Source organism: Nicotiana tabacum, chromosome 23 (genome assembly GCF_000715075.1).
Source record: "Nicotiana tabacum cultivar K326 chromosome 23, ASM71507v2, whole genome shotgun sequence".
Lineage (NCBI taxonomy): Eukaryota > Viridiplantae > Streptophyta > Magnoliopsida > Solanales > Solanaceae > Nicotiana > Nicotiana tabacum.
The window spans coordinates 130,422,293-130,446,412 of record NC_134102.1 but is presented as its reverse complement, the minus strand read 5'-3'; the positions used below and the strand labels follow the sequence as shown (position 1 = coordinate 130,446,412).

At 37.6% G+C, this 24,120-nt stretch overlaps 2 protein-coding genes across 3 annotated transcripts; one reads left to right on the top strand and one right to left on the bottom strand.

Annotated features, from left to right (window-relative positions):
* Window positions 1-3,749: 3,749 nt before the first annotated feature.
* On the top strand, window positions 3,750-6,603 carry LOC107809618 (elicitor-responsive protein 3-like). The gene is made up of 5 exons (XM_016634280.2): window positions 3,750-3,934; window positions 4,655-4,720; window positions 4,839-4,965; window positions 5,681-5,795; window positions 6,348-6,603. The coding sequence occupies exons 1-5, from the start codon at window positions 3,868-3,870 to the stop codon at window positions 6,405-6,407; spliced, it is 435 nt and encodes a 144-aa protein (XP_016489766.1). The 5' UTR covers window positions 3,750-3,867; the 3' UTR covers window positions 6,408-6,603.
* A 380-nt stretch (window positions 6,604-6,983) lies between these two features.
* LOC107809609 (uncharacterized) lies at window positions 6,984-22,958 on the bottom strand. Of its 2 annotated transcripts, XM_075246091.1 has the most exons (17): window positions 22,748-22,958; window positions 20,663-20,893; window positions 20,476-20,577; window positions 18,276-18,380; window positions 17,539-17,652; window positions 17,228-17,359; window positions 16,938-17,069; window positions 16,748-16,843; window positions 16,318-16,455; window positions 15,421-15,502; window positions 14,604-15,190; window positions 14,204-14,341; window positions 12,642-12,723; window positions 10,422-12,454; window positions 10,034-10,171; window positions 9,024-9,105; window positions 6,984-8,897 (listed from the first exon to the last, which is right to left on the bottom strand). In XM_075246091.1, exons 1-17 carry the CDS (start codon window positions 22,829-22,831, stop codon window positions 7,426-7,428), a joined length of 5,748 nt encoding a protein of 1,915 aa, XP_075102192.1. In that variant the 5' UTR covers window positions 22,832-22,958; the 3' UTR covers window positions 6,984-7,425. The 2 variants fall into 2 exon arrangements, with proteins under 2 accessions (XP_075102192.1, XP_075102193.1); XM_075246092.1 differs by lacking the exon at window positions 17,228-17,359 and having other exon boundaries at window positions 22,748-22,910.
* Between the last annotated feature and the right edge of the window lie 1,162 nt (window positions 22,959-24,120).

Genomic DNA, 24,120 nt, shown 5'->3' with positions numbered 1-24,120 from the left:
ATGATTACTGTCTATCAGTTGGGATAAAAGTTGAACATCCGGTAGCTTATGTTCATACTCAAAATAGCCTTGCAGAGTCATTTATTAAACGACTGCAATTGATAGCAAGACCACTACTTATGAAAACAAAATTGTCCACTATTGTTTGGGGCCATGCTATCTTGCACACAGCATCACTTATCTGTCTCAGACCAACACATTATAATAAATATTCTCCGTCACAATTAGTTTTTGGTCATGAACCAAATATTGCCCATCTACGAATTTTTGGATGTGCTGTATATGTGCCAGTAGCACCACCACAGCGCAGTAAGATGGGCCCCCAAAGAAGGTTAGGAATATATATTGGGTTTGAATCACCCTCTATTATTCGCTATCTTGAACCATTGACGGGAGATTTATTTACTGCTCGATTTGCAGATTGTCGATTTGATGAAATATATTTTCCACAATTAGGGGGAGAGAAAAAGGAAATCAAAAGAGAAATTATGTGAAAAGTTTCATCATTATCTCACTTTGATCCACGTACCCCTATATGTAATCAGGAGGTCCAGAAGATCATCCATTTATAGAATATAGCAAATCAAATGCCAGACGCATTTACTGATTTGAAAAGGATAACTAAGTCACATATCCCTGCAGAGAATGTGCCTATCCGAATTGATGTCCCAGCAGGACCATCTATTAGCATGAGAGCTAGTGAACCTAAAGCACGCCTGAAGCGTGGTAGGCCTATGGGTTCTAAGGATCGAAATCCTAGAAAAAGAAAATCGACAAATGATTAAAATGATATTATGAAGGGATCTCCTGAAGAGACCCAAGATCTGATTAGTTATGAGATTCCTGAAGAAATCAATAAACCCGAGACTCAAGTGAGCGAAGAACTTTTAATAAGTTCTACTGGTAATGGGATTAATTTAAATCGATCTGAAATAGTGGTGGATAATATTTTTGCATATAATGTTGCACTTAATATTATGCAAGATAGTGAGAATTTTGAACCCCGATCTGTCGAAGAATGTCAACAAAGATCTGATTGGCCAAAATGGCAAGGGGCAATTCAATCAGAATTGAACGCACTTGCTAAAAGAGAGGTCTTTGGACCAGTAGTCCAAACACCTGCTGGTATAAAATCAGTTGGTCATAAATGGGTTTTTGTGCGAAAAAGGAATAAGCAAAATAAAGTTGAAAGATACAAGGCTCGCCTTGTCGCACAAGGATTCTCACAACGACCTGGAGTCGATTATGAAGAAACATATTCACCCGTTATGGATGTCATAACATTTCGATATCTCATCAGTTTAGCCTTACGTGAAAGGCTTGAAATACATATGATGGATGTGGTTACAACTTATCTGTACGGGTCACTTGATAATGAGATTTACATGAAAATCCCTGAAGGATTTAAAATGCCTGAAGCATATTCAAAATCTCGGGAAATGTACTCAATCAGATTACAAAGATCTTTGTATGGTTTAAAACAATCTGGGCGCATGTAGTATAATCACCTCAGTGAATATTTATTGAAAGAGGGTTACATAAATGATATTATTTGTCCATGTATTTTTATAAAGAAAATGGTATTAGAATTTGTTATACTTGCTATTTATGTTGATGACATAAATCTTGTTGGAACTCCAGAAGAGCTCCAAAAGGCAATTGAATATCTTAAGAAAGAATTTGAGATGAAAGATCTTGGAAAGACAAAACTTTGTCTTGGACTGCAAATTGAATATTTAGCAAATGGGATCTTTATGCATCAATCTGCCTATACAGAAAGGGTCTTAAAATGCTTTTACACGGACAAAGCGCACCCATTGAGTACATCAATGGTTGTTCGATCACTTGAAGTGAATAAGGACCTGTTCCGACCTCCAGAAGAGGATGAGGAACTCCTGCGTCCTGAAACACCCTATCTCAGTGCAATTGGTGCACTTATGTATCTTGCTAATGCTACAAGGCCTGACATAGCATTTTCTGTTAATTTACTAGCAAGATATAGCTCTTCTCCTACACGGAGACATTGGAACGGGATTAAGCATATATTGCGATATTTAAAGGGAACTCTTGATATGGGTTTGTTTTATGCTAACAAAGATAGTGCAGATCTTGTTGGTTATGCAGATGCAGGTTATTTATCTGATCCCCATAAAGCTAGATCTCAGACCGGGTACGTGTTTACATGTGGAGGTACTATCATATCATGGCGCTCCACAAAATAATCTATTGTTGCTACTTCTTCAAATCATGCTGAAATAATAGCCATTCATGAAGCAAGTAGGGAATGCGTATGGTTGAGATCAATAATTCATTTTATTCGAGAAAAATATGATTTGGAATGTGAAAAAAGACCCACAATTTTATACGAAGACAATGCTGCATGCATAGCCCAATTGAAGGGAGGATTTATAAAAGGAGATAGAACGAAGCACATTTCACCAAAATTATTCTACACACATGATCTTCAAAAAAATGGTGACATTGATGTGCAACAAATCCGTTCAAGTGACAATCCGGCAGATTTATTCACCAAATCTTTACCAACTTCAACTTTTGAGAAGATGGTATACAAGATTGGAATGCGGAGACTTAAATATTTAAAATAAGGTTTTCATCAGGGGGAGTAAAATACGCGATGTACTCTTTTTTCCTTATTAAGGTTTTTTCCCACAGGGTTTTCCTTATAAGGTTTTTAATGAGGCAGCTAGCAATGTGTATTACTAAATATGTGTACTCTTTTTCCTTCACTAGGATTTTTTCTCACGGGGTTTTTCCTAGTAAGGTTTTAACTAGGCACATTATCTTCTAATGAACATCCAAGGGGGGGTGTTATGAATATATTATATTATGGATGTTCATTTAGTACTCCGTTGTAAATAAGCTTCCTGAAAAAGTTTATCCATACGAGACTCCGCCATAAATATATTTATCTATTTAGTACTCTATTGGAAATAAGCCTCCTAAAGAAGCTTATCCTTTCGGTACTCCGTTATGGATAAATATTACCCATGATAGAAGATTATCTATATCTGGCACAACAGTTTAGAGCAGCAGCTTACAAGTAGCTTACACAGCAGCTTACAAGCAGCTTGCAGCAGCAGCTTGCAGTAGCAGCTTACACAGCAGCTTCCTTTCTTCTATAAATAGAGGAGAATTCAGTTCATTATGTACATAAGTTTGAAGTTTGAATAATATATCAGTTTCTCTCTATACTTGTCTTTACTTTACAGTCTTTATTTTATAACAATAAGCAGATTTTAAAGGCTATTTAAAATGAACTTTAACCAGACTTGACCAATCGTATAAAATGGAGAAGAAATTAAAGAGAAGATCCAAAAGAAGTGGATTTCTTAAGAATAATAATAAAAAAAAGTATTATACACTAATAGTGTAAAATATTTTTAATGGTAATTTAACCTATTATAATAAATTATATATAATTGTTATCAGATTACTAATTAATATTTATTTGTAATTACCTTTTAATAACCTGATTTTGCAAATCTATTAAATCGTCAATATATAAAACCTAAATAATAAAAGAAATTAAAATAAAGAGACACCATGTGATTTTCCATATCTAGATCCACAACTCACATGAATATACTTATCACACCAGATCGCTATTACATCCGACCGGTCACCACCAATCATGGAGCTCACCCGGCCGGTTCAAGTTATAATCAACCCGGTCTTACCCCACCTAAACCGGTATCCTTTTCGCGCGTATAAAACACCGGCTTTTCCTCTCAAAGCAGAATCTCATCGTACAGTACCAAAAAAAGAATCAGCCTTTTGTCCTAAACTTTTCTGTATTTAGAATCTGCATTTTTTTTTCCTCGGGATCTGTGATATTTTTCATTGAAAATGGCGCGAGGAAAACTTGAAGTACTTCTCGTTGGGGCTAAAGGCCTCGATAATACTGATTTTCTCAGTAAGTGATCTGCAATATTATTTGATTCGTCAATTTCCTTTTTGTTTTTGCGGTTTTTGTTCTGATCAGTTGAATTGGATGTGGGTTTCTATTCTTCTCCTTAGAATTTGGTGGAAAAATTAATATAAAAAAAATAGTAGAAAAATCGAGTCTTTAAAAAGTTTAAATTCACCATACCATAACTGATCATATGATCCAGGAGATTTATTTCAATGGATGTACAAAAGACGTCGAATTTGTATTTTGGATCTTAGTCTTGCTGATGTTTAGTGAACTAGTCAAGTTAAAAAGTAAAATCATTTTAACAATTTCATTATAATATTTGATTTGATGATTTCTTGATCAAACTAATTTTTGCATTAGTATTTTAATATCTTTATTCTACAGTAAACTAGTAAATTTAAATCTAGCTCATGCCTAGTCAAATAGTGTCAAATAAAATGGACTCAAAGGAACAATCGATTGAACATTCTTCTTGGCCATTTGACTTCAATTTGGTAAGAGTGATTAGTCTCCTTTTGGACTTCCCGGCGCGAATCTGGATTTAGTCGGCCCCAATATGGGTATCTATGCTGATAAAGTGGTAAACTAAGTATTAAAAATGGACGATCGTTTCTTAAAAAGAGAATATTTATTCAGATCATATTCGCCTATTGCCTTTTTCTTAATTTATCAATTTGCTATATTTTACTTGTTTAAATGTATTATATGGTGATACAGATAATATGGATCCATATGTGGTTCTAACTTGTCGATCTCAGGAGAAAAAAAGCAGCGTTGCATCAGGTACAATGTCATAATCTTTGGTTAAGTGTCTTAATATTATTAATTTCACATTTATTAAGAAAAAAATGAAGTTTGATTAATATAATTTATGATGATCTTGATGTTGGATTTTCCATAGGGAAGGGATGTGAACCTGAATGGAATGAAACATTTGTTTTCTCTATTTCTGAGGGTGTTGAAGAACTGTTCTTGAAGATAATGGACAGTGATTCTGTAGGTGAAGACGATTTTGTGGGAGAAGCCAAGTAAGTATTATTAGAGGCGAATCTAAGATTTATACATATTTTTTGTATGTATAAACATAGTCTGAGTTTGATAGTATGGTCTAAGTTGCTCGGATACGGGTGTTGATCTAGAGGTTGGATCCTTCAAGCTGTAAATTCTAAAATTCGGGGATACAGATTCTAGTACGGATATAGGTGCGGGGATCCGGCTAAAAACAATTCAAAAAAATAAAAATATAAAAATATCTCTAAACTATGAGAAATTTTGTGGAATACTTACGTATATATAGCTTGTAAAGTATGGATTTTTTTTATTCTCAAGTTGTAGATAAGTAAATGATTGATTTTCTAGATAAGGTATGTCATTTTCTTCAAATTTATCCTAGTTTTGGTTCTGATTTCGGGAATCAAATTGTATTTCGTTTCGAATTTTTCCATCCGTCGCGCTCAAAGTACCTAAAATTGTTTGATCGGATCCAGTATGGATCCCATATCCACACCCATACTAGTGTCGTGTAGACACGGGTGCGGCACCTAAAATGCTATGTCCGAGCAACTTAGAGTATGGTTGTACGTGCACCCACTGCTAATATGTTGGAGATCTGCATATGTTGTTACTTTCGAAGGATCATTTCACACAAGCGTGACCTAAACAATTCAGAGATTTTTACTTTTGTTACAGAAGTTGAATGGTTGATATTTGTTTTTGAACTATCCATGTGTGTGATATATGCAGGATAGCTATTGAGCCAGTTTTTTCAGAAGGGAGCATCCCAACAACTGCATATAATGTAGTTAAAAATGAAGAATATTGTGGAGAAATTAAAGTTGGTCTCACTTTTACTCCTCAGGCAAGTTACTTTCTTCCCACTTTTATTAATTCATATGCTTCATATTGGATACAATCAAATCTATAACAGCTTTGTTTGTTTCGATATTTTTTGGTTGCTATTGTGAAGTGCTTTTATAAAGGACATATATTATAACATAATATAAAAATCGATGCCGAGAAAAATTTAACTTTTATAGTGGATGACTGTTATATAGAAATATTATAGAAAGGTCTGTTGTATATCTTCTGTCCTACTTAAATTTCTGAGCTAGTTTGGTACTGCTAAAGGAAAAAGAATGTGTATATGTGTGCGTGTATCCATTTGTGCGTGTGTGAGAGAGAGGATCTGTGACATTTGCTAGCACCGAATAACAGCAACTACTATTACGCCTTAATCTCAAACAAGTTAGAGATTAATCATATAGATCTTCACGTCCATGTCAGTTCATTTATACCCGTCTTGATCAGTCGAATATTATGAAATGACCACAGATAAAGAACTCTAAAAATTAGCATGACATTTAAGTATAATTGGTATGCTAAGTGCATTATATCTTTTTCTATGTTGCAGGAGGAGCGGGATTATGAACAAGAAGAAAGTTATGGCGGATGGAAAGAGTCTTCTTATTGATGTGAAGCATCAGTCCGTCGATCAAATTGATGTTGTTCCTCATATTACCAATTTGATTCCAAACGTTGTGTTCCAATATATACTTAAATGAACATGTTGGGGTTTTCTTTTCCTTTTTTTTTTTTTTTTTTTGTGATTTTGTGGAGAGAAGAGGGAAGAATTTGCTTGGTGCTCTTTGCCATGATTTTCGATTTATTATTTCATGAGTTGTTATATAAGGATTATCATGTAATATGATTTTACAATTGCTTCCAAATTGCCAAGTTCCAAGATCATGCGGTATAAGATCTGAAATTCTGGTGAAGAAATCACCTCTTTTTTTGTAATAACAAAGAAATTCCGAAGGATAACTGACATACGCCTAGAGCCTGACACTCATTTTATAACCTTGTTTCAAGTTTCATAGATAATTTCCTGTGTGAAGAGGAATACTTGGATGAATCAAGACACCACGAGATCCACTCCCGATTCATGTCACCACAAGCTATAATCCCTAATCAATCCACAGAGAGAGAGAAAACAGCGACAAAATTATGTGCTACCAAAGCTTAGAGATCGTACCTTATACAGAAAACATTTAGCAAACATTTGTCTATTATGCCTTTTTAAGTGGGAAAAAGATTGTCTAAAGTACTACTGATCGTGAGATCTAAATATTCAAAAAGTTGCATCTACATTTCAGACCACCTGGATCGAACAAATCTAATATATCCATCTCATCCCACAAACATATGATGAAGCATATCACCTGTTGTCAATCTTCACCCAATTATAGACAGTCTCCCCAACTATAGAAACTGCATCAAAAAAATAAAACAGCTAGAGGGTAATAGCTGCACAAAAATGCATTCACAAAAGAGCAGTTCCGTGTTATTACTTGATCCATCGATACACGTAACACCTGTCTCTTAAAGCGCTCTGATTCAACTTTTGAGATTTGACGTTAGATTGATAGTCCTTGGCCTGTGTGTCCAAACCTGGACTTTGAGAAACAACACTACTGCAGCCCGATGTGCAATTATTTCCAGTGGGCAAAAAGGTTTGATTTATTGGCCTGGGTGTCCATACCTGGACACTGCGATTTAACTTTAGATTGATAGTCCTTAGCCTGGGTGTCCAAACCTGGACTTTGAGAAACAACACTACTGCAACCTGGCATGCTATTACTTCCAGTGGGCAAAAAGGTTTGAGTTATTGGCGGTTGCTCCTGCGGGACGTGCTCCTCTGATGGAGCGCAATGGCTAGGAACATCATTCATGTAAAAGCTGGAAGTGTTGAATAATGGCAGTTCAAAGCACCCGTCATCAGCCTGAGTGTAAGAAGTATTGAATTCTTGCTGGGAAGATCCTTGAAAGGCGAGGGTATCTTCTACTGGTATTGCACCAGTAAGGGTCTTGAATGCAAATTCCAAGCATGGGTCTGACCAATAATCCCCAAATGGGTAAGAAGCTAGTTGTGCTTGCAACCTTCTGCTCTGCTCATCTTGATTCTCAGTTACTAGCTCTCCTGTTTGCTTTTCTCTAACAGGCTGGTTTTCCACATTAAGCTCTCTACTTCTCTGTGACGATTCACCTAGTTGTGAATCTCGCCATTGCATGTTCTCATAATCGCGTTTCTCACTTACCTGCTCTACAGAACACCTTTCCGAAACATACTGGTTCTCCACAGGGAGTACCCTACTTCCCGATGCTAATTGAGCTGGCCAAGAATTGTTCAATAATCTCTTCTGACTGTCTTGTGCTGTAGGCCTTTCTTTAACCACCTGGTGCTCCAAGTGAACCTTTCCGATTTCATATGATATTTCAGCTGGCTGAGGATCTCGCAATATTCTTCTATCATCTTGTTTCTCACTTGTTAATTCCTTCGCAGCTTTCTGCTCTTTAAAAGCTTGGCCCTCTGAAGGACACTTCACAATTTCCAACTGATCATCTTGTGATAAAGCTATTTTTCTTAGAAAGGCGTGATCCGAAATGGCCAGATCAGCTTGCTGGGACAATTCCCGACCAGAAACAGTCAGGGGATGGCCTGAAGAGACAGATCCAGGACCACATTCACCTACATTTAAATCAGGCACCACTTCTGAGTAGTGGCCTGAGAGTCTCTTTGAAACCCGGCGAACCGGTGTAAATAACTCCTCATTTCTAATTTTTCTCAACTGCGCTGGCAATTTTTTATTACTATGTTTTTTCTTCTTATTTTCTGGTAATTGCAGCTCTGGGAAGAACACCGTCTGAGGGGAAACAGCTAATGACCTTTTAACATCAACACTTTCAGCAGCTATAGCTTTTGTGTCTCCAATTGAGTCTCTTAATTCTCGTTCCATGTCTAGTCTTATTTCAGCATCTACATTTACATTTCCGCATGAATGCTTTTCTGTTATATCAGCTACAGTAGATGAAATAATGGTGCTGTTGAACACACTGCTTTCAGGATGTTCATTGGAACTCTCAGCTTGTAGTGCCAGTGAATAAGTATCAAAACACTCTCCACCTACATCAGCAACTCCCGTTTCAGAATTCAGAAATAACTCTCAACGATTAGAGAATTCAACAGAACAAACATAAATGACGAGTAAATTGGAGGAATTCAGCAAAATTGCCAACAAAAAAGTATCACCTTTTGATTCCTCAATAGAAAAAGCTTGTCTTCTGGACAAAGAGCACCCTAATTTCTTTGAACTGGCGCCACGTGTTGAGGGCTATCAAAAGAAAGAAGCTTCAACCGTCAGAAATTTCTCCCTTTCAAGGAAAATCAACATACACTTGTATTGAGAACTGAAAAATTGAAGTTGCCGAACTCCAATCTTGTCACGAACTATGCATAAAGGATTTGTGATTACTGTCGCCCATTAAAGACATGCTGCTTAATGTCAATCCAATGAAAGGGCATTCTACTTAAAGTTTCCACATGCATGATTATTTGTATATGCAAGACGCTGGACATAAAGATTATCCTCCTTGTTTAAGAACTCACAAAGAAAACAAAAGCTTATATAATGCTTGAAATGGTGGTTGAAATCTGGAAATCACAAGGTATTGAGTCTTTCCTCTAACTTTCTATAGCACTGTTTTCAGCCATAGTTTTTTTTGCCCTGAGAAAAACGTTTTCAGCTATAATTTATAAAGACTTCCCTCATTTAAAGAACTTATGAGGATAGGGATAATACTCAGGGTGGTGGTCCAGATCTGGTAACTCTTAAGGCACTGAGTCATTCCTTTTAACCTTCTATGACATCATATTTAGCAATAGTTTCACATAAGCTATTGTCTCCACATATTCCAATTCAAATAGTATGATGTGGATTTACTCTCTTTGAACTTGGATAAGGTCATTGCTTTCAAATTTATCTTCCCTGTGAGTGTTCTCTAAAGCAGCCACTCAGTCTCAGAAGAAGCATGTCTGTTTAATAATGGGTGTAGAGCACCTCCAATACACGAAACAAAGTTTCATCACTGTTCTTACAGGATCGAATATATCTTCCTAGTAAAGGGTTCATACAAATACGATCAACAAAATTTATATGCAAGCTGAATAGCAGTAACATGGAGAACAGGCATTATCAAACAAGTAGCAAGAATAGAGTTGACAGGAAACCCGAGGTGGGGGATCCAGAAAGGTGCACTTACAGAATTACCCTTCATTTCTGAATCCGGATCCCTTTTGGCAGGTCTCATTGCACACCTACTGATGTCTCCAGTTTGCAGATAGCGCATAACATCCTTTTTGGAGCGAAATACATATCCATGAACTGGATCCGTGTAAAACTGCAATGACCAAGTTACCGTAAGATACTAACTACAAATACTAATGCAGTATTCCATGCCTGCCACATAAACAGCGACATAACACTTCTCCAGAAGCACCCTTTCTCATGCATATCCCATTTCTGCAGAATGGTGTAAACCTTCCTCTGCTTGAATAGGATGATGTGCATGAGAAAGAGAGGGAGAGAGAAGCGCGCGGGGGAAGGGAGGGGAGAGGGAGACAGAAATGCTGAGGAAGAAAGAGAAATACCGGGTCCTTTCTTATCCCACGAGCGTTTTGCCTAATTCTGATTTCTTTTTTCCAGCCTGGTGGTAATTCATCGACTGAAGCTTCTCTTCTCAGAAAAGACTGATAAGAATTGCCAGTTCCTACAGTAGGATCTTTCTTCTGGGCAAGTATTTCCTTTTCCCAGCCTGGGGGTAATTCATCCGCTGAAGCTTCTCTGCTCAGAAAAGCCTGATCAGAATTGCCAGTTTCAACTGTCGGACAGTTGTTCCAGGTAAAGCCTGGTGGTAATTCATCCGCTGAAGCCTCTCTGCTCAGAGAAGCCTGATCAGAATTGCCAGTTCTTCCTGTCGGACCTTTATTCCGGGTAAAGCCTGGTGGTAATTCATTCGCTGAAGCCTCTCTGCTCAGAGAAGCCTGATCAGAATTGCCAGTTCTTCCTGTCGGACCTTTATTCCAGGTAAATCCTGGTGGTAATTCATCCGCTGAAGCTTCTCTGATCAGAGAAGCCTGATCAGAATTTCCAGTTCTTACTGTCGGACCATTATTCCAGGTAAAGCCTGGTGGTAATTCATCCGCTGAAGCTTCTCTGCTCAGAGAAGCCTGATCAGAATTGTTAGTTCCTACTCTTGGACCTTTATTCCAGGTGAAGCCTGGTGGTAAGTCATCTGCTGAAGCTTCTCTGGTCAGAGAAGCCTGATCGGATTTGCCAGTTCCTAATGTCGGACCTTTATTCCAGGTAAAGCCTGGTGGTAATTCATCCGCTGAAGCTTCTCCGCTCAGTTCTTTGTTCTGGATAAGTATTTCCTTTCCCCAGCCTGGTGGTAATTCATCCGCTGAAGCTTCTTTGCTCAGAGAAGCCTGATCAGTTCCTACAGTAGGATCTTTGTTCGGGGCAAGTATTTCCTTGTCCCATCCTAGTGGCAATTGATCCACTGAAGCCTCTCTGCTCAGAGAAGCCTGATCAGAATTGCCCGTTCCTACTCTAGGATCTTTGTTGGGGGGAAGTATTTCCTTTTCCCAGGCTGGTCGTAATTCCTCCACTGAAGCTTCTCTGCTCAGAGAAGCCTGATCAGAATTGCCAGTTCCTACAGTAGAATCTTTGTTCGGGGCAAGTATTTCCTTGTCCCAGCCTGGTGGTAATTGATCTGCTGAAGCTTCTCTGCTAAAAGCCTGCTCAGAATTGCCTGTTCCTACTGTAGGATCTTTGGTCGGGGCAAGTATTTCCTTTTCCCAGGTTAGTGGTAATTCCACCACTGAAGCTCCTCTGCTCAGAGAAGTCTGATCAGAATTGCCTGTTCCTACTGTAGGATCTTTGTTGGGGGAAAGTATTTCATTTTCCCAGGCTGGTAGTAATTCCTCCACTGAAGCTTCTCTGCTTAGAGAAGCCTGATCAGAATTGCCAGTTCCTACTGTCGGATCTTTGTTCGGGGCAAGTGTTTCCTTTTCTAAGCCTGGTGGTAATTCATCGACTGAAGCTTCTCTGCTCAGAGAAGCCTGATCAGAATTGCCAGTAGGAACTGTAGGATCTTCGTTCTGGGCAAGTTCCTGACAACAATCATTCAGGGGAATGCCCAAAGAGGCAGATTTCTTAACCACAGCTCGAAAAGCACGTTCACCTAGATCCAAATTAGCCACTGGTTCTGGGCTGTGGCCGACAAGTCTTTTTGAGATCCGACGACCAGGTGTAATTGACTTCTTATTTCTGGATCTTCTCGACTGCTTTGGTGTTTCTTTATTAATATGTTTTTCCTGCTCATTTTCTGGTAATTGCTTCCCTGGGAGTAGATCTGACAGAGGAGTTGAAACAGCTGATAGCCTTTCAGCAACCACACTTTCAGCAGTTATGACTTTTGTGTCTGCATTTGAGTCTCTTATTTCTGGCTCCTTGTCCAGACTCATTTCAGCATTTTCAATAACATTTTCACATGAATGCTTTGTGTTTATATCAGCCGCTGATGTAATACCGGTGTTTGCATTGGAGGCACTGGTTTCACGCTGTTTCTTGGAACTCTCAGCTTGTACTCCCGGTGAATAAGTAACAGCACGTTTTTCACCTACATCAGCAATCCCAGCTTCAGAATTGAGAAATTATTACTGATATTTAGTTTATACGACATATACCAAGGGAAAAGAGTAGAATGAAAGAATTGAAATGACTGCTAGTGATGCCCTGATACTTAATTAATGATATATCTCCTCTAAAAGTTGGGGTGCAAGGGAATATTAACTAAGAAGTATCACCTCTGGATTCCTCAGCAGCAAAAGGTTGCCTTTCAGTCATAGCGCCCCCTAATTTCTTCGAACTGGTGTTATGTGCTGCGGGCTACCAAAAAGAAAATTTTCAACCGTCAGAAAATTCTCGCATTCAAAGTAAATTAACATCCATTAGTCCTGAGATCAAATAATTGAGCTTGCCAAAACTGAATCTCATCACAAACAGTGAAATACATAGGGGATTCGTGCTTACAGCCCATGACAATAAAATAAGGGCTAGTTAAAAGTTAAAACAAGGTACGGAAACTTCAGGGTCACGCAAAAGAATATTAAGTATGCTTATGAATATTGGAGCTCTTGAAAAGTTGGTAAATCCATCAGGAAAATCTGGAAAGTGATCCCTGCAAGAATTTTTTGGTGTTTTTAGACAGAAGGAACCGCAGATATTTTGATGGAATATCCACTCCAATTCACTCCCTTAAGCACTAGATGTCTTTATCTTTATTTAGTTGGTGCAATCTATCTCCTGTAAATACCCCTGACAAACTTTTGGACTTTGTTAGCTCCTATCCTAAGCATAGAACTTCATGTAATAGAGGCCAACAAACTCTCTTTTGTACTCTTTGCATCTTCTTGATGCCATCAATGAAACCACTTCATTAGAAAAAGATCAAGGTTATTCTATTATATAAAGAGTTAAGACATGCAGTGAAATGTTAATACAATGAAAAGACATTCAACGTGAACAGTTAAATTCGATATGTAAAATACTATATATAAAGATTTTCCCCCTCATTTAAAGAACTTACAAGAAAAAGGACAATGGTAATGCCCAGGATGGTGGTTCAGATCCGGGAACCATCAGGTATGGAGTCATTTCTTTTAACCTTCTATAGCATTAGCTAGAGTTTATCATGGTTTTCCTATTTAAAGAACTTAGAAGAAAAGGTTGTTCATAATGCTCATGGTTCAAACTGGAAACAGAAGGTACTGAGTCATTCCTTCTAACCCTCTTGAGCATAGTTGGTATAGTATCACAAGCTACATAGTATGATATGGATTTATTCTCTTTAAACATGGGAAACATCTGCATCTTCAGAGAGAGAGAGAGATAAGGATAAACTCCACCGCCCAAATCCCCTACTCCGGATCCAACAGTTACCCTTCCCCACTTTCCCCCCTTCATGACTCAAACCCAACCTGCTTGGAGGTGGACAGGCTTTACAACTAGGCTATCCACTCTTGACAAGTTGTAGTTGACTCAAGTTACTGCTTTCACAGATTTAATCTGTGTTCCTTTTAGTATTCCCTAGTTCAGCCACTCTGTCTCAGAACAAAGCATACCTATTTCAGAAGAGGTTCTTCCTGAAACAAAATACAGAAGGCACCAACTTCACCACAGTTCTTTACTGGATCTAATATGATTTACTAGTAGAGGGTTGAAACTGCCGCATAGCACTGGAGGCACCATCATACTAATATGACCAACAAGTTTTAGCAGTAATGTGGAAATGGAGCTTATCCAACAAATAGCAATAACAGAGGTGACAGGAGAACCGGAGGGAGGTGCAGAAATGTAAATGACTTACAGAACTCTCCTTCATTGTTGCATCTAGATCCCTTTTGACAGGTTTTATAGCACATTTACTAATGTCCCCAGTCTGTAGATAGCGCAAAACATCCTTCTTGGAGCGGAATACATATCCATGCACTGGATCAGTGTACAACTGCAATAATCAAGTCAACTTAAAATCCGCACTGAAAAACTTCGAATATAAATCTACTTATGCAGCACCCCTCACATAAGCAGCCCCTACTGCTAACGTAGCACAGCTTTTCTCATGCATAACCCATTACTGCTAATGCAGCACAGCTTTTCTCATGCATAACCCATTATGGCATAATGGTACAAAATAGACCCTGAGTGAACAGGATAATGTGCATGCAAGTAAAAAGAGAGAGAAAGAGAGAGAGAAAGAAAGAGAGTACCGGGTCTTTTCTTATCCCACGAGCCTTTTTTGTAACTTTGATTTCTTTTTTCCAGCCGGGGGGTAATTCATCCACTGAAGCTTCTCCACTCAAAGAAGCCTGGTCAGAGTTGCCAGTTTCCGGTGTAGGATAGGAGTGCTGGAGCGATTCTTGACCACAGACATTCAGGGAGGCAGATTTCTCAACTACAGCTGGAAGAGCATGTTCACCTAGATCCAAATCGGTCGCTGCTTCTGGTTCTTGACCTGCAAGTCTTTTGGAGACCCGACGACCAGGTTTAAGTGACTTTAGATTTCTGGATTTTCCAGACTGCTGCGTCCCTGCTTTATAATTATGCTTTTCCTGCTCACTTTCTGGTAGCTGCTGCTCTGGGAGGAGATCTGACTGAGTGGAAACCGCTGATAGCCTTTCAACACCAACACTTACAGTTCCTATTTCAGCATCTTCATTTACATCTTCAAAGCAATGGTTCTCATTTATCTCAGCTAAAATGGATGTGATGATAATGTTAGGATCAGACACACTGCAGCCAGGAAGTTTCTTGGAACTCTCAACTTGCTGAGAGCAAGTAAAAAAACTATTTCCCCCTACATCAGAAATTCCAGTTTCACAATTGAGAAATAATAATCAACATCTAGGGAAAGCAGGTCAACATATTAATGAAGAAAAGTAAAATGAAGGGAGTTGAAATGACTAGTATGGATGACCAGATATTGAATAAACAATGTATGTCCTCTCAGACTGGGACAATGGGGCAAATTTTTTTTTTTTAATGGTAGCATATCACAATGGGGATTTTCCAACTACAGATTATCACCTTTCGCCTCCTCAGTGGCAAAAAGTTGTCTTCCCGTCACAAAGCACTCTGGTTTCTTCAAACTGGCATCATCTGTCGTGTGCTATCAAATGAAATTAAGTTTCCGACCATCAGTGATCCTCCCATTCAGGGTAAATCAACATCCACTAGTCTTGATAATAAGCAAATTGAGCTTGCAAACTTCAAGTTTTTCACAAATCATGTGTATAAAAGATTATGGCTGATTACAGCGCTGACACCAAATAAGGCTAATCAAGAGCAAGGTGGAGGAATTTCAAGATCAATCAATTACACAGAAAGAGAGAATATACCCATGCTGAGAAATGTTAATATGGTGAAAAGCCATTTAACTTTGATTTTACACTTGAATGACTATATTTGATATGCAATAATAGACAAGATTCCTCCTAGAATTGTAAGGTATTGAGCAATCCTACCGATCAAACAGTCATTAGCTAAATTACGTGTAAGATTTTTTTTTGTAGAAAGCTAAATTACATGTAAGATTGTCTTCATATCTTTTAATTTGCATAGTAAGATGTGGAGTTATTCTCTTTAAACTTGGATACTACTTCTAATGTGACTTAAATTTCACAAATTCAATGAGCCTGCTTTAGAATAGCTTCTTCAGTACCTCCAATACACGAACGTGTTACAGAAGCACCAACTACACCACTACTCTACAGGATGTAATATGTTTCCTACTAAAGGGTTGAGACTTGTGCATCTCGCTGAAGGCAACATAAAACTATGACCAACAAGGTTCTGTGCGTAAGCTGAGGAGCACTAACATTAAAAAAGGAGTTATCAAACAAGTAGCCTGATAACAGTGGCGACTGGCGACAGGTAACTAGCGACAGGTAGGGGGGAGGGGAATCGAGAAAGGCGTAGACTTACAGAATTATCCTTCATAGTTGAAGCTACATTCCTTTTAGAATGTCTTCTAGCACACTTACTAGTGTCTCCGGTTTGTAGATAGCGGAAAACTTCCTTTTTGGAGCGAAATTTATACCCATGCACTGGATCCGTGTAAATCTGCAATGACCAAGTCAATATAAAATTCTCAACTTTGAATATATATCTACTGTTGCAGCATTTCATATCTATCACACAAGGAGCCACCAAACCCTGCTCCCATAGCACCTTTCTCATGTATGCTAAAATACTGCATAATGGTGCAAAATAGAATGTCCCCCTTGAATAGAGTATGGGTATGTGAGTATATATGTATGTATATATGTGTGTATGTGTATATATATACACACACATATATCAATGTGTATATATATAGAGAGAGAGAGAGGGGCTGAGGAAGAAAGAGAAATACCGGGTCTTTTCTTATCCCACGATCAGTTTGTCGAATTATGACTTCTTTTTTCCAGCCTGGGGGTAATTCATCCACTGAATTGCAATCAACTGCAACCTAGATATTTACAACAAAAATCAGTAACCTATGGTGAATAATAGCTCAGCTATAAATCATAGATATCAGAAGCATCTGAGGACTGAGGTATTACAGAACAAACAGTCTTTGAAGAGGGACTGTCACTGCCAGGTTTCTGCCTTTTGGATAAGGGACTCTGGACCCCGTTTTCTTTGGAATCTAGAGATGCTTTCTCATTTAAAGAGAAGTCCTCTCCAGCACCATGCTGAAACAAAAACATAATTACATGAGAATACTTGCAATATCTCAAGGCTACACCCATTGAATTGCTTTCAACAGCAACCTAGATAGTACTCGAGAATCAGTAAATTCCATACTGAATTAAAATCTCAAATATTTTCAGAAGTATCTTGGGTATATTACAGAAGGAGAAATCTTTGTAGAGGGCCTGTTAATGCCAGATTTCTGTGTTTTGGATATGCAACTCGGTTCCCCAACTTCTTCAGAATCCTGAGATGGTTTCTGCTTGGAAAATGACCCCTCCTTGATGTCATGCTGAGACAAAAACATAATTTGACGAGAATAAGTTGCACTACCTAAATGCTACACCCAATGAATTGCTTTCAACTGCCACCTATATGTTACGAGAGAAATCGGTAACATACTAAATTACACAGCTAACAACCGAATCTTTAGCGGTGTCATGAGTATATTACAGAACCAATAGTCTTTACCGAGGGTCGATCGCCGTCAGATTTCTGCCTTTTGGATATGCGACTCTGGCCCCCGATATCTTTGGAATTCTCAGATGCTTTTTGATTTGAAGAGGATACTTCACCAGTTCCATGCTGAAACAAAAACATAATTACACATGAAGATGTTGTAATAACTCAAGGCTACAAAAGCTACTATCAACTTCTTTTCTGCAAGTTGCTCCCTCCATCAAAATTTTACCTACTCTTTCCTAAAAGGAATGTCCAAAAGATGTATCAGGCTGCCCAAAGACAGATTTTTTCATTTCAAACTAGTTACAAATGTATGGTGCAACTCTCCAGAGTACTTTTTTCGTTTAGGGGGCCACTGCCGAATAAATACACGAAACGTTCTTTTTACTTATATAGCATAGAAACAGAGTACTCATTATTAGAGTTATGCAGATAGAGATACCAAGAAGGAGATCAAATCTCATCCAAAGTACTTTTTCTTTATATTTGTTTTCGCTGTACTAGCTTTATTATGTGGCATTGTATGACTTCTCCTAATAATCAAAACTGAACTAGTTTCTTAAAACAATTTAAAGATCAGGTTCATAAAGATAATTTTGACTTGAGAAGAATGATATGTGGCATCTTGAGCAAAGAGGATATCTTCAAGTTCAATAGATGTACGTGCATGAATCATTTAGAAAAAAGGTATAAAAACTAGAAACAGATTTTGTCATGGTGAGAAAGTTAAAAGGGAGAGAGTGTACTATCTGTTCTTCTCCGGCGATGTTGTTCTGCTTCATAGTTTTGAGATATTTAGATACTTCCGGCCTTGAATAGAATTTGTTTCCAGTTGATGGATCAATGTAAACCTGGAAGAACAGCCAAAAACAATATGAATGTAAACTAAAGATGAGGGTGTGATTGGAGCATGTTATCTGCAAAATAGCATCATTCCTGCTCTAAAGGCCATGGTTCTTTCTGAGAAGTCGCAAACTCGGACTACCACATGCTGCTGCTTAGTATTGCAGCAACGGAACTGTTAAAAAGAAAAAGAGACTATAGCAAGCTAAGCCCTAAGGAAGTTTCTAGGAATACTTGGTTGAAGTTCCTACGAAAACAAGAACTCAAAATTTGTATAGTTAAATTAAATCATGAGGCTTCTTACTGAAAATTTCTGTTTTCTCTATAGTCTATAATATTCCACTAATTATTAAACCCCGCCTAGATGCAGCAGATCACTGCTTCAAGAGTTAGCCTGATGATTAACCTAATCAAGGTGTTGATAATAGAACCAAATTTGATTTTGCTAAAACACATTATAAACAATGTTGTAAAATAGCAATTTCTATAAAGCTCACAGGGCATTTTACCCTCCATTATAATTTGAGGCCATTCATACCTCCATTGTTAGAAAATCCTCATATTTGCTCTTGACCCTAATGGAGCTCCAATCTGAAGTATAATGAGGGATAACTTCAACCCAGTAAAAGGTAGAGGGGTAAATTTGGACCTTTTTCGACATGTGGAATTCACCCCGTCCAGTGTTTTTGAGAGCGAGAAGCGCAAAAAAGCGACAGGGGCTCGCCTCGCTTCAAAAGCGAAGCGCACGCTTTATTAAAGTGAAGCGCAATTCTTAAAAAACATAATGTAAACCTTGCAAAGACACAATATAAATAATCAAAATACATATATATAATAATTAATTTTATAAACTGAAATACACATTAAAAAAATCAAATAAACTAAAATATAACATATATATATATATAATAATTAATTTTCTAAAATGAAATACATATAAAACTAATCAAATAAACTGAAAATATAACATATATATAATAATTAATTTTATATACTGAAATATACATTAAAAAAATCAAATAAACTGAAAAATATAACATATATATAATAATTAATTCTATAAACTAAAATACATATTAAAATTAATAAATAAGAAGAATAAGGGGGGGGGGGGGGAAGAAAACCAGCGCCTGTCCTAGCTGCGCAGACGCTGGACGATAAAAAGTGAAAAAGAGAAGAGAAGAAGAAGAAGGAAGAAAGAAGGAAAAAGAAAGAAAAAAAGAGCAGAAGCTGGATGGGAACAAGAAGAAGAAAGAAAGAAGAAAGGAAAAAATGAGAAGAAGGGAGAAGAAGAAAAATTACCTGGACTGGATGGAGGAAGTTGAAACCCTAGGTTTTGGCAGCAATGTTGATCGAAGAAGAGAGAAGAGAGAAATGGTCAATTTTGGTCTTAGGGGTCTGTTTTGTATAATTAAAAAACAGACCCAAACTTTTTTTTTTTTAAAAAAGGCCCCTCTTAACAGAAGCGAGCGCTTCTGCGCTTCTGTCGCTTCGTCTGTTCTTCAACTGAAGCGCGCACTTCACCTGGTCGAGTCGCCTCAGGCTGGGAAAAGCGACCAGCCATCGCTTCGCGCTTAAAGCAACGAAGCGATCGCTTTTTCAAACACTGACCCCGTCCACGCTGGAGTGCCGTTAAAATCAAGGGCAAAATGTCTCAGTAGGGGTATAGATGACCTCGAAGTATGACCGAGAGTAAAATAAAGATATTTCATATAGTAGAGGGGTAAATTTGGACTTTTCCCTATATTATAAACCCTATATAACTAGTATTAAACAGAAGTAGATATTGCCTAGAATCTGCATTCTCATCAATACCTCTAACTAACAAATACTATTGGCATTTTGGGACTCAGATAAACTACCAGCAGAACCAAAAGCAGCATGACCATTTGTATGCCACGGAGTGTCATATACATGGAATTCGCATGAGCAATGTTATCTGTTTACTTAAAGTGAGAAATCTTGCAAAAAGATATGCTGATACATCACAGAAATTGACACACTGCTAATCTTTCAGAAAGTTCACACTAAAAGAAATATAGAAGACACATTATAACAAATCATAGCCACAAGTATGAGGTTGGTAGATTTCCATTTCCATACCTTGTAAGCCAAACCAGCATGTGAGCCAGACTTACGATTCCTCAACTCAACTATCCAACCTGCAGGTAACCACTCAGGAGATTTCTTTGTTTCCTCAACAATCTGACAATAACAAGTGACAGATCTCAGAAGATAAACCACGTACAAAAAAGTAGAATGTCGTTGTTACTTCACCTTCAAAACTCACCTGACTAACATTGTTCTCGGAGCAGCTCCTATCTTGATAATTCATTTGACTAACATTGTTCTCAGAGAAGCTCTTATCTTGATGATTCATTTGACTAACATTGTTCTGGGAGCTACTCTTATCTTGGTTCAGTACTTGAGTTACATCATGGCAAGTATCTTTTGCGTTCATATACCGAGTGACTTCCTTCTTGGAATAGAACTTTTTCCCAGTTTCCACATTTGTGTAGTACTGAAAAGAGAAATGACAACAAGATGTGATGAAAGCCGTATAAGCAGAAATCTTACGAGATCTCTTACATGACATCATTTAACGGCAGTTGATTCGCTATTCGGCTATTCCATATGTAACAATCTTTTAAAGTGCAGATTCTAATGTTGCAACATCACTGCACATATCCAGATTAGCCAAGACAAGAAGGGAACACAATTACATGAGATACTCCAAAGAGAATATGAAGCACATCGAGAAGAGTTCAAAGACTGAGGAAAGTTTCAATTCCTAAAGGAAATAACCTTATGCCAGATCCATCATTCTTATAAATTGAGTCAACAGATTTGAACCTGAGACCTCATGGTTTTTCTCACACTTCATTACCCACTAAGCCACACCCATGGTGCGATAATTTCCAAATAATTCAAAGATTGGTGAGTTATAACATATGGATAATGGCCACTTAAATCACAATCAACTATGCATCCATCCCATATCACTTGGGGTCGAATATATGAATTCTCTAAACCATTCCACTCTATTCGAGTTTGTTACATTCCAATACTAAATATTTGTGCTTTAAGGCAAATTAGGGGTTTTGTTAAGCTATAGGTTCTCTACTCTCACACTTATCTCTACACCTCTACTCTGTCATAAAAGTCTCTAAAAGAAAAAACATTATTGGCCATAATACCAACTAGTAGTTGGTATGCATAAAAAGCTAGAAAGGGGAAAATTGAATTATTTTTTCTTTGATAGTCGTGGTGTTAGACAAGGTGGGTTGCTCTGATGGTAAGCACCCTCCACTTCCAACCAAGAGGTTGTGAGTTCGAGTCACCCCAAGAGCAAGGTGGGAGTTCTTGGAGGGAAGGATGTCGAGGGTCATTTGGAAACAGCCTCTACCCCAGGGTAGGGGTAAGGTCTGCGTACACACTACCCTCCCCAGACTCCACTAGTGGAATTATACTGGGTTGTTGTTGTTGTTGTTGATAGCCGTGGTGTCCAGGCCAGCTTGCGCGCACCTCGACTAATTACACAGGATACCTATCACCTCCCACCAGCAACAGGTACGAGCTAACTCTATCCACCAAGGCTTGGATAGATGGGAAGAAATTGATTTAGACTCTCATCATTTAACGATGTTGTCAGTAGTGGAGCCAGGATTTTATACAAGGAAATTTCACACATTCAATCCAATTTGGACATGTGACCTAAAGTAATTTGATCCCCCTTTGCTGCTTTACAAGAATTTTCCCCATTTAAAGGGGTTTCAATAGCTTTATATACACACACAGGGGGGGAGGCAGAGTGCGGGATGCGGATTCGGCCGAACCCAGTAGCTTTTGTTCAAACCATGTATATATTTGTCTTAAGAAATCTATTGAATATGTACAACTTATTAATTTAGAACACAGTAACTTAAAAAGATCACAATCCCGAACCCATAAGGTTCAAATCTTGGCTCCGCCTCTGCGCGCACACACACACACAAAAAAAAAAAAAAAAAATAGTTTTTACTACAGTATAATTCTTCAGCAAATGGGATTCAATAAAACCATTTTCGATAAAATGGGTAATTCAAGATTCCACATGCAACTGGTTTACCAAGTTGATCGAGCCCATAAATTAACAATAATAAAGTTATTTGAATAGCCCCATAAAAATTACCATAGACCCATCTGGAGTTAACTACAAAATTGACTGATTATGCACTTTACAAAAATCGAACCTGAACAAATAAAGGGGAAATTGAGAAAAATTACCGCAAATCCATTTGGATTTGAACGAATATCAAAAAATAAAACACAGAATACAGCTGCAATATCCTAATTGTTTATAAATTAGCTATAAAAAAAAGTTCAATTATTTAACCTTGGTTTTTCTTCCGCTAGTTATTTTGACATCCTCAGTCCATCCGGGAGGAGGCCAATCCGCCGGCGAATCTCCGACGGTCATATCGCCGGAATCTACTCACGATTTCAGCTGAAACTGAACACTTCTAAGGGTTGGGTCAACAAAGGCTGAAAGAGTAAATAGAAAGGTTATGTTAGGCAACTGGACTATATGTGAAGTGGAGAAACACGTGTCCGAAATATTTTCTAGTATAAAATTACTACTTCATGCATAATTTTATATTTTATATAATCTTTTATATAATCACTCCTAATAATTTTCATTAATACAAAAGTTTATTAATTATTAAATCAACAATTTTTCCCTCATCGCATCACAGCTATATAAGTAATGAAAGTTTTTATGTGTTTAATAAAATATTGATGTATTAATGGAAAACTAAATTACTATTTACTATTAATTATGTTTTGCGACTTGTAAAACTTTGTAAGAAATAAAATTAGAGTTAATAATGTGTTGCTTTTCCTCTATTTTGCTCTGCAGTTGCATCTCTGATCGAAGGTTTGAAGGGAAATCTTTAGTTAAGTGGCATATAAGGAAAACATTGGTATATATTACAGCTGCTGAGAAAAAGAGCTTGGTTAATGAAGTGGTAAGGAAAAGATTCCCTTTCTTTGTTCTTCAACTTTACTCAGTTATAAGATTCTAATTTCACCTTTATTTAGATATAGGCAGTCAAATATACCTTGATATTCTCAATTCTGAGAATTTGAGAATAATGTTATTTTTAATTGGTGAATCTGAGAATAAATGTGTAACGATCCGGCCGGTCGTTTCGAGTATTACAACCCTGTCTCCCCATTTACTGCTCAAATTGTGTTAATAAAGCACGTGACAATTAAGGTGTGCAAGTAAAACAGTTAAGACGAGTAGCAAGTAAGCACGAAGTCATGGAAGGGACGAACAATTCAATACTTCCACAACAAATAGTCATAGCTCAACCATAATGTGTACAAAAATTTCAACAACAACAAAATGAATGGGAATGCTCAGTATGGAAAGGTATCTCAAAAATTAACAACTCCGCCTTAATGTGGTAACGACTATTACAACTTCAACACCAATAATTCAACAAGATGATATTCCACGAAATAACAACTTCAATTAAAAGTGATTCAACAATTAAGAAGTAACAAGATAATAAGGAAGGCAATAACTTCAACTAAAGCATATAAGAGAAAAATAACAAGTAAGAGATAGAACAAGTGCTAACAACGTCAAATAGAGCATGCAAGAGTAGATTAACAATGAGAGATATCACATGTTATGACAATTCAATTAAAGGCATGGAAAGAGTCTAGATAATCTAAACCGGTCAAATACCACATATA